General features: G+C 41.9%; 1 protein-coding gene across 3 annotated transcripts in view; it reads right to left on the bottom strand.

Annotated features, from left to right (window-relative positions):
- The window catches only part of abca4b (ATP-binding cassette, sub-family A (ABC1), member 4b), a 106,142-nt gene that overhangs the window by 83,412 nt on the left and 10,369 nt on the right, over nt 1-12,361 (bottom strand). For all 3 annotated transcript variants that reach the window (XM_062023340.1, XM_062023341.1, XM_062023342.1), the window contains exon 4: nt 542-683. In XM_062023340.1, coding sequence (XP_061879324.1) covers nt 542-683 — 142 coding nt within the window. The remainder of the gene's footprint in view (nt 1-541; nt 684-12,361) is intronic.

Here is a 12,361-nt window from a genome sequence, read left to right as displayed (position 1 = left end):
ATACATATGTATATATATATATACACATACATATGTATATATATATACATATATGTATATATATGTACATATATATATACCTATATGTATATATGTACATATACAATACATGTATATGTATGTACATATATACATGTATATATATACATATATACATATACGTATATACATATATATACACATATACGTATATACATATATATACACATATATATACATATATATACACATTTTTATATATATATATATATATATATATATATATATATATATATATATATATATGTATATATATATACATATATATATACATATATACACACACATTTATATATATATATAAATAAATGTGTATATATATATATATATATATATATATATATATATATATATATATATATATATATATATATATATATATATATATATATATATATATATATATATATATATATATAACAATTTTTGCTGATTTTGGACCAATATCCAATATCAGTTCCACCCTAAAAAGGCTGAACAATGGTTAATAACGAATGCTTACATTGAGTTGTTATAGTTGGAGACCACCCCCGGAGATTCTCCCCTGGTAGGGAATCTGAAGCAGGGGTTGTTGGCGTTGCAGAAGATGCCCTGAATCCATGGAAGGACACCTGCAGATGGCATGGCCTTGTTGGAGAAGTGGCCTGGAAGGACAGGATAGGAGTGAGTTATCTTGCTTGATGGAGTTTATGTACTTAAAAGTCCCCTAATATGCATTTAGGTCCCTATAACATGTGCTTCTGTGAAGTCTGTTACTGTGCGCCTTCATCCAAGATTTGCACTTATTTTGAAATTCTGACTATCATTCACAATCCTTATTTAAGAGAAGCACACATATGTTGTTCTTTTTTTATGAATTCTAAATAATAAATAAATGCGATCAAAAATCTTACAATGGAGCCTATGAGAGTCGCTCTATTCTGCCCATAAAGCCCTTAAAATACATCCAACAGGGTTTTATATACATGATGTAAGTATATACAGTATGTAATGTAGTAACGGGCAAATGTATAATAACATGTGATATTTACACAATTTGCTCATTTCAATCAATTTAATTAATTTCCAAAACGCATCACGTGTGCTTGAGTGCGCCTGGAAGAGTGGCAGCACATCACAGTAGCTCCTTTCAATTCCTTTCATTTGACTTTATTTTTGGTATTATTCTGAACTTTTCTTGCCTTTTTTTAATCTCTTACCTTCCATAAACCACTAATTATGGTTCTTGGGCGCTTTTGTGTGTTTTCGTTACTTTTCTTTTTCTTTTCGGGCCGTTTTGTGTTTGGCTTTGATCAGCGGAGCAGTAGACATTTTGTTTACACCCGCGAGGAGCTGTTGGCGCTCTCCTTACCAGCGCTATGGGGAACGCGGCCGGACCTTCCCGTGGAAGTACGGAAAAAGCGCAGGGGACGCCGTGCCGGCATAAAGATGAAGGAGCGCAGAAGGAAATTTCAGCCTGCAATCCCCTCTGTCCTCATGGGGAACGTGCGGTCTTTGGCGAACAAAATGGACGAAATGTTTGGGCTTGTCCGAACTCAAAAGGAGTACGCCGTGTGCAGCATCATGTGCTTTACGGAGACTTGGCTACACGCGGACTTCCCGGACTACCCGACTTCACAACCTCACGGGCGGATAGAAGCACACTCCTGAGCGGTAAGAAAAAAGGCGGAGGGATTGCCATCTTGGTGAAGGAGAGGTGGTGTAATCCTGCTCATATTACTGTAAAGGAGAGGTGGTGTAATCCTGCTCATATTACTGTAAAGGAGAGGTGGTGTAATCCTGCTCATATTACTGTAAAGGAGAGGTGGTGTAATCCTGCTCATATTACTGTAAAGGAGAGGTGGTGTAATCCTGCTCATATTACTGTAAAGGAGAGGTGGTGTAATCCTGCTCATACTACTGTAAAGGAGAGGTGGTGTAATCCTGCTCATATTACTGTAAAGAAGTGTGTTTGTACGCCGGACATTGAACTTCTGGCTGTTGGAATTCGGCCATATTATTTGCCAAGGGAATTGACTTGTGTAATCTTCATCGGAGTGTATGTTCCTCCTTCTGCTGACGAAACTGCTGCTTGTGACACCATTCACGCCGCTGTTGCTAAGCAACAGACCAAACATCCAGATGCCCTCATTCTCATTTCGGTGACTTTAATCATGTTTCTCTGGACTCTATTTTACCCACTTTCCATCAACATGTACACTGTGCAACACGGGAAAATAAAACTCTGGACCTATTGTATGCTAATTCAAAAGATGCATACAGAGCCACTGCCCTGCCCCCCCTGGGACGGTCTGATCACAATCTGGTGCTTTTAACACCTCATTACGTTCCTGCTGTGAGGAGGCAGCCCATCTCAACTAAATCAGTGCGAATGAGGAGTATTGAGGCAGGCATAGCCTTACAAGACTGCTTTGAGACTACAGACTGGGAAGTACTCTGTAAGCCTCACGGGACAGATATCAACAAAATCCCAGACTGCATCACTGACTACATCAATTTCTGTGAGGACTCCATCATCCCGACAAAAACTGTCCACTGTTACCCAAATAACAAGCCCTGGATCACCAGCCAGCTAAAAGTGCTGTTAAATAAAAAGAAGCGAGCCTTCAGATCCGGTGATCGGGACGAGTTGAAGAGGATTCAGTGGCAGCTCAAAGTCAATCTTCAAGAAGGGAAAGATGCCTATAGAAGGAAGCTTGAAGCTAAACTCCAACAAAACAACACTCGTGAGGTTTGGAAGGGTATGAAGGCCATCACAGGCTTCAACAATAAAGCCAAACTGCTGGATGGGGGTGCAGATAGAGCCAACGAGCTGAATTTGTTTTTCAACAGATTTAGCAACGCACCCCTTACTGGCCCTCCCCCCACTACTCCTGTTCTCACACCTCCACCTCCCCCTCCTTCTCTTTTACCTGCCACAGCCGTTTTCCCCCCCCTCTCCCCTCTCCCACTTCCACCCCCACTGAGAAAGCCAGCCCGGTGTGTCTGACACCTGGACTTGTAAGACGGCAGCTGGAGAAAGTCAATCCAGCTAAGTCAGCAGGCCCTGACCGAGTCAACCCCTGGGTCCTGAAGACTTGCGCTGCTCAGCTAACTGGGATCCTGCACTCCATCTTCAACCTGAGTCTGAAGCTAGAACGGATACCAGTGCTATGGAAAACATCCTGCATAGTGCCGGTGCCCAAGAAGCCCATCCCATCGACCTCAAATGACTTCAGACCTGTAGCCCTGACGTCCCAGGTCATGAAGGTCCTCGAGAGACTTGTGCTGGATCAGCTGAGGCCACTGGTGGCTCCTTCCCTGGATCCTGTACAGTTTGCTTATCAGCCCCATGTAGGAGTGGACGATGCTGTTATCTACCTGCTGCATCATGCTCACTCTCACCTGGATGGTGGGAAGGGCACTGTGAGGATCATGTTTTTTGATTTCTCCAGTGCCTTTAACACCATTCAGCCAATTCTGATGAGTGACAAGTTGCTCAGGATGGGTGTCAGTTCATCCATTGTCTCCTGGATCACTGATTACTTGTCTGACAGGCCCCAGTTTGTGCGACTGGGGAGCTCCGTGTCGGATACTGTGGTCAGTGGTGTAGGTGCTCCCCAGGGGACCGTCCTGTCTCCTTTCCTGTTCACCCTGTACACCTCAGACTTCCAGTATAGTTCCAGGTCCTGCCACCTGCAGAAATACTCTGACGACTCTGCTGTGGTCGGGTGTATCGGAGAGGGACGGGAATTGGAGTACAGGACACTGATCGCTGACTTTTTGGAGTGGTCTCAGGCAAACCATCTGGTCCTTAATGTGGACAAGACCAAGGAGCTGGTCATCGACTTCAGGAAGAGAGTGACCCCTGTGGAGCCCATCAAGATCCAGGGCCGGGAGGTGGCAGTAGTGGAGCAGTACAAGTACCTGGGAGTCCACTTGAACAGCAGACTGGACTGGAAGGACAACTGCAAAGCTGTTTACGAGAAGGGCATGAGCAGACTCTTTTTCCTGAGGAAGTTTAGGTCATTCAATGTGTGCAGCAAGCTGTTGGAGATATTTTATCAGTCTGTTGTGGCCAGTGCACTGTACTTTGCAGTGGTTTGTTGGGGGAGCAGCACTAGCAAAAGGGACTCAAACCGGATTGATAATCTGATCTGGAAAGCCGGCCAAACTATCGGCACGCAATTGGAGGCGTTTGTGTCAGTGAGGGCCAGGAGGTCACTGGACAGTGTCAGTGTGTCAGTGAGGGACAGGAGGTCACTGGACAAACTGCTGGCCATCATGGACAATCCTGCCCACCCACTCCACCTGACAATTAAGGGACAGCGGAGTTCATACTCCAACAGGCTCCTTCAACTTCCTTCCCGCACTGTGCGATTCAAGAACTCCTTCATTCCACACTCCATCCAGCTGTATAATCACTCGCCATACCGCAAAAGATGACATCTGCCTATTACCTGACACCTGACATGTTAGCTACTTCTCTTTGTTTGTAATGTCTATTTTCTATTTCCTGCTGGACCTACTCTCTATTTTATGCTGCTGCTGTCACATATACTGTATATACTGTAATATTGTACATGGTCATTGGTTTATATTGTATATATGTTATAGACATAATATAATATATCTGTATATAAATTACTGTGTACACATATTATGTATATATTCGTATATATGTTAGATTTTTTTATAGCTATATTAGTCTATTTATACCTGCATTGTCCTTTCCATCCTTACACTTTCCATCATTGTAACTGAGCTACTGTGTTGAACAATTTCCCTTGTGGATCATTAAAGTTTGTCTAAGTCTAAGTTTGTTTTTTTTCAACATCATCACTGCAGACTTGAGGAAAGCCAACAAACATAATAAAACATCACTTACTGTACAATGTCTGCAGTCATTATAATGCCGACTGCTAAGATGTTCATATGTTCCCATTTAGATGAAGAATGACTCATAATCCTCGTGAAGACGAGGGGTTTGAAACCAAGCGTCTTTTCGTGTCGTTTTCGCCATTTCCATTTCTAAATTGGCTGTCAAAGTTGACCAACTTGTTGGAATACGTCTCAGTCCTTCTACTATCCAGGTGAGAGGCATTGTTTGTGATCAATAATAAACTTTCACCAGCACCGAGGCAAGGAAACAGCTTACCACTCGATGATGTCAACATAGGCACGCAGGCTCGTAATAGAAATAGTTTGTCTGCGTTATAATAACAATATCACTAATATTTGGTTAATACTCAAGTCACCAAATGTAAATGGAGTCTTGTTGGCACTTTTTGGATGTTTTTTTGTATTGGGTTTCATGGGCAGAATAAAGGACCTTATACAGTATTTATGAGTTAGAATGCATTAAAAAAAGTACATCCGTCTTCATGTTTTTCATAATGATTGTGAACGACAGGCAAAATTCCCCAAAAAAAGTGCAGTTCCCCTTTAAGTACATTAGTTTGTACGCGCTTCTGAGGCTGGAATATGTCCAACGCCCCTGGAAGGTGAAGTATATTGGACTTGAAGTTTGGATGCAGTGTACACCACACATAATAAAATGGTCAAATAAACTTCTCGAAAACAAGCAAATCTATTGCGATTGCTTCAATTGAGACACCTCGAAACATCCTTTGAGATGACAATAAAGGGATCATAATGCCACTCTATCAAAATTCAAAATGCACTTGCGAGTGCAACCACAGCAGAACAGGACTGCACGTATCGGCCATGTTTGGGCAATAGAGCGTTTTCTATTGGGGCTCCAGTACTCTGGAATGTCCTCCCGGTAACAGTTAGAGATGCTACCTCAGTAGAAGCATTTAAGTCCCATCTTAAAACTCATTTGTATACTCTAGCCTTTAAATAGACCCCCCTTTTAGACCAGTTGATCTGCCGTTTCTTTTCTTTTCTCCTCTGCCCCCCTCTCCCTTGTGGAGGGGGGGGGGGGGGGGACAGGTCCGCTGGCCATGGATGAAGTGCTGGCTGTTCAGAGTCGGGACCCGGGGTGGACCGCTCGCCTGTGCATCGGTTGGGGACATCTCTGCGCTGCTGATCTGTCTCCGCTTGGGATGGTCTCCTGCTGGCCCCACTATGGACTGGACTCTCACTATTATGTTAGATCCACAATGGACTGGACTCTCACACTATTGTGTTAGATCCACTATGGACTGGACTCCCACACTATTATGTTAGATCCACTATGGACTGGACTCTCACACTATTATGTTAGATCCACTATGGACTGGACTCTCACTAGTATGTTAGATCCACTACGGACTGGACTCCCACACTATTATGTTAGATCCACTATGGACTGGACTCTCACTAGTATGTTAGATCCACTACGGACTGGACTCCCACACTATTATGTTAGATCCACTATGGACTGGACTCTCATTATTATGTTAGATCCACTATGGACTGGACTCCCACACTATTATGTTAGATCCACTATGGACTGGACTCTCACACTATTATGTTAGATCCACTATGGACTGGACTCTCACACTATTATGTTAGATCCACTATGGACTGGACTCTCACTAGTATGTTAGATCCACTACGGACTGGACTCCCACACTATTATGTTAGATCCACTATGGACTGGACTCTCATTATTATGTTAGATCCACTATGGACTGGACTCCCACACTATTATGTTAGATCCACTATGGACTGGACTCTCACACTATTATGTTAGATCCACTACGGACTGGACTCCCACACTATTATGTTAGATCCACTATGGACTGGACTCTCATTATTATGTTAGATCCACTATGGACTGGACTCCCACACTATTATGTTAGATCCACTATGGACTGGACTCTCACACTATTATGTTAGATCCACTACGGACTGGACTCTCACACTATTACGTTAGATCCACTACGGACTGGACTCTCACACGATTATGTTAGATCCACTATGGACTGGACTCTCACACTATTATGTTAGATCCACTATGGACTGGACTCTCATTATTATGTTAGATCCACTATGGACTGGACTCCCACACTATTATGTTAGATCCACTATGGACTGGACTCTCACTAGTATGTTAGATCCACTACGGACTGGACTCCCACACTATTATGTTAGATCCACTATGGACTGGACTCTCATTATTATGTTAGATCCACTATGGACTGGACTCCCACACTATTATGTTAGATCCACTATGGACTGGACTCTCACACTATTATGTTAGATCCACTATGGACTGGACTCTCACACTATTATGTTAGATCCACTATGGACTGGACTCTCACTAGTATGTTAGATCCACTATGGACTGGACTCCCACACTATTATGTTAGATCCACTATGGACTGGACTCTCATTATTATGTTAGATCCACTATGGACTGGACTCCCACACTATTATGTTAGATCCACTATGGACTGGACTCTCACACTATTATGTTAGATCCACTACGGACTGGACTCTCACACTATTACGTTAGATCCACTACGGACTGGACTCTCACACGATTATGTTAGATCCACTATGGACTGGACTCTCACACTATTATGTTAGATCCACTATGGACTGGACTCTCATTATTATGTTAGATCCACTATGGACTGGACTCCCACACTATTATGTTAGATCCACTATGGACTGGACTCTCACACTATTATATTAGATCCACTATGGACTGGACTCTCACTATTATGTTAGATCCACTATGGACTGGACTCTCACACTATTATGTTAGATCCACTATGGACTGGACTCTCACAATATTATGTTAGATCCACTATGGACTGGACTCTCACACTATTATGTTAGATCCACTATGGACTGGACTCTCACACTATTATGTTAGATCCACTATGGACTGGACTCTCACACTATTATGTTAGATCCACTATGGACTGGACTCTCACTATTATGTTAGATCCACTATGGACTGGACTCTCACTATTATGTTAGATCCACTATGGACTGGACTCTCACTATTATGTTAGATCCACTATGGACTGGACTCTCACTATTATGTTAGATCCACTATGGACTGGACTCTCACAATATTATGTTAGATCCACTATGGACTGGACTCTCACACTATTATGTTAGATCCACTATGGACTGGACTCTCACAATATTATGTTAGATCCACTATGGACTGGACTCTCACACTATTATGTTAGATCCACTATGGACTGGACTCTCACACTATTATGTTAGATCCACTATGGACTGGACTCTCACACTATTATGTTAGATCCACTATGGACTGGACTCTCACTATTATGTTAGATCCACTATGGACTGGACTCTCACACTATTATGTTAGATCCACTATGGACTGGACTCTCACACTATTATGTTAGATCCACTATGGACTGGACTTTCACACTATTATGTTAGATCCACTATGGACTGGACTCCCACACTATTATGTTAGATCCACTATGGACTGGACTCTCACACTATTATATTAGATCCACTATGGACTGGACTCTCACTATTATGTTAGATCCACTATGGACTGGACTCTCACACTATTATGTTAGATCCACTATGGACTGAACTCTCACACTATTATGTTAGATCCACTATGGACTGGACTCTCACAATATTATGTTAGATCCACTATGGACTGGACTCTCACACTATTAGGTTAGATCCACTATGGACTGGACTCTCACTATTATGTTAGATCCACTATGGACTGGACTCTCACACGATTATGTTAGATCTACTATGGACTGAACTCTCACACTATTATGGTAGATCCACTATGGACTGGACTCTCACACTATTATGTTAGATCCACTATGGACTGGACTCTCACACTATTATGTTAGATCCACTATGGACTGGACTCTCACACTATTATGTTAGATCCACTATGGACTGGACTCTCACTATTATGTTAGATCCACTATGGACTGGACTCTCACACTATTATGTTAGATCCACTATGGACTGGACTCTCACACTATTATGTTAGATCCACTATGGACTGGACTCTCACTATTATGTTAGATCCACTACGGACTGGACTCCCACACTATTATGTTAGATCCACTATGGACTGGACTCTATTATGTTAGATCCACTATGGACTGGACTCCCACACTATTATGTTAGATCCACTATGGACTGGACTCTCACACTATTATGTTAGATCCACTACGGACTGGACTCTCACACTATTACGTTAGATCCACTACGGACTGGACTCTCACACGATTATGTTAGATCCACTATGGACTGGACTCTCACACTATTATGTTAGATCCACTATGGACTGGACTCTCATTATTATGTTAGATCCACTATGGACTGGACTCCCACACTATTATGTTAGATCCACTATGGACTGGACTCTCACACTATTATATTAGATCCACTATGGACTGGACTCTCACTATTATGTTAGATCCACTATGGACTGGACTCTCACACTATTATGTTAGATCCACTATGGACTGGACTCTCACAATATTATGTTAGATCCACTATGGACTGGACTCTCACACTATTATGTTAGATCCACTATGGACTGGACTCTCACACTATTATGTTAGATCCACTATGGACTGGACTCTCACACTATTATGTTAGATCCACTATGGACTGGACTCTCACTATTATGTTAGATCCACTATGGACTGGACTCTCACACTATTATGTTAGATCCACTATGGACTGGACTCTCACAATATTATGTTAGATCCACTATGGACTGGACTCTCACACTATTATGTTAGATCCACTATGGACTGGACTCTCACACTATTATGTTAGATCCACTATGGACTGGACTCTCACACTATTATGTTAGATCCACTATGGACTGGACTCTCACTATTATGTTAGATCCACTATGGACTGGACTCTCACACTATTATGTTAGATCCACTATGGACTGGACTTTCACACTATTATGTTAGATCCACTATGGACTGGACTCTCACACTATTATGTTAGATCCACTATGGACTGGACTCTCACAATATTATGTTAGATCCACTATGGACTGGACTCTCACACTATTATGTTAGATCCACTATGGACTGGACTCTCACACTATTATGTTAGATCCACTATGGACTGGACTCTCACACTATTATGTTAGATCCACTATGGACTGGACTCTCACTATTATGTTAGATCCACTATGGACTGGACTCTCACACTATTATGTTAGATCCACTATGGACTGGACTCTCACAATATTATGTTAGATCCACTATGGACTGGACTCTCACACTATTATGTTAGATCCACTATGGACTGGACTCTCACACTATTATGTTAGATCCACTATGGACTGGACTCTCACACTATTATGTTAGATCCACTATGGACTGGACTCTCACTATTATGTTAGATCCACTATGGACTGGACTCTCACACTATTATGTTAGATCCACTATGGACTGGACTTTCACACTATTATGTTAGATCCACTACGGACTGGACTCTCACACTATTACGTTAGATCCACTACGGACTGGACTCTCACACGATTATGTTAGATCCACTATGGACTGGACTCTCACACTATTATGTTAGATCCACTATGGACTGGACTCTCATTATTATGTTAGATCCACTATGGACTGGACTCCCACACTATTATGTTAGATCCACTATGGACTGGACTCTCACACTATTATATTAGATCCACTATGGACTGGACTCTCACTATTATGTTAGATCCACTATGGACTGGACTCTCACACTATTATGTTAGATCCACTATGGACTGGACTCTCACAATATTATGTTAGATCCACTATGGACTGGACTCTCACACTATTATGTTAGATCCACTATGGACTGGACTCTCACACTATTATGTTAGATCCACTATGGACTGGACTCTCACACTATTATGTTAGATCCACTATGGACTGGACTCTCACTATTATGTTAGATCCACTATGGACTGGACTCTCACACTATTATGTTAGATCCACTATGGACTGGACTCTCACAATATTATGTTAGATCCACTATGGACTGGACTCTCACACTATTATGTTAGATCCACTATGGACTGGACTCTCACACTATTATGTTAGATCCACTATGGACTGGACTCTCACACTATTATGTTAGATCCACTATGGACTGGACTCTCACTATTATGTTAGATCCACTATGGACTGGACTCTCACACTATTATGTTAGATCCACTATGGACTGGACTTTCACACTATTATGTTAGATCCACTATGGACTGGACTCCCACACTATTATGTTAGATCCACTATGGACTGGACTCTCACACTATTATATTAGATCCACTATGGACTGGACTCTCACTATTATGTTAGATCCACTATGGACTGGACTCTCACACTATTATGTTAGATCCACTATGGACTGAACTCTCACACTATTATGTTAGATCCACTATGGACTGGACTCTCACAATATTATGTTAGATCCACTATGGACTGGACTCTCACACTATTAGGTTAGATCCACTATGGACTGGACTCTCACTATTATGTTAGATCCACTATGGACTGGACTCTCACACGATTATGTTAGATCTACTATGGACTGAACTCTCACACTATTATGGTAGATCCACTATGGACTGGACTCTCACACTATTATGTTAGATCCACTATGGACTGGACTCTCACACTATTATGTTAGATCCACTATGGACTGGACTCTCACACTATTATGTTAGATCCACTATGGACTGGACTCTCACTATTATGTTAGATCCACTATGGACTGGACTCTCACACTATTATGTTAGATCCACTATGGACTGGACTCTCACACTATTATGTTAGATCCACTATGGACTGGACTCTCACTATTATGTTAGATCCACTATGGACTGGACTCTCACACTATTATGTTAGATCCACTATGGACTGGACTCTCACACTATTATGTTAGATCCACTATGGACTGGACTCTCACTATTATGTTAGATCCACTATGGACTGGACTCTCACACTATTATGTTAGATCCACTATGGACTGGACTCTCACACTATTATGTTAGATCCACTATGGACTGGACTTTCACAATAGTATTCTAGACCTACTCGACATCCATTGCATCCGGTCTCCCCTAGGGGAAGGTCACCCACATCTGCGGTCCTCTCCAAGGTTTCTCATAGTCATTCACATTGACATCCCACTGGGTTGTGAGTTTTTCCTTGCCCTTATATGGGCTCTGAACCGAGGATGTCGTTGTGGCTTGTGCAGCCCTTTGAGACACTTGTGATTTAGGGCTATATAAATAAACATTGATTGATTGATTGATTGATCCTGGTACGAACAGACGACCGATTTCACCTGGACCTTGATCACTAAACTATGTGTCTATTTGATAGAAAATAAATGTGTA

This window comes from Entelurus aequoreus, linkage group LG16 (genome assembly GCF_033978785.1).
Source record: "Entelurus aequoreus isolate RoL-2023_Sb linkage group LG16, RoL_Eaeq_v1.1, whole genome shotgun sequence".
Taxonomy (NCBI): domain Eukaryota; kingdom Metazoa; phylum Chordata; class Actinopteri; order Syngnathiformes; family Syngnathidae; genus Entelurus; species Entelurus aequoreus.
The sequence above is the reverse complement of the archived record's forward strand: the minus strand, read 5'-3'. Positions and strand labels throughout refer to the sequence as shown.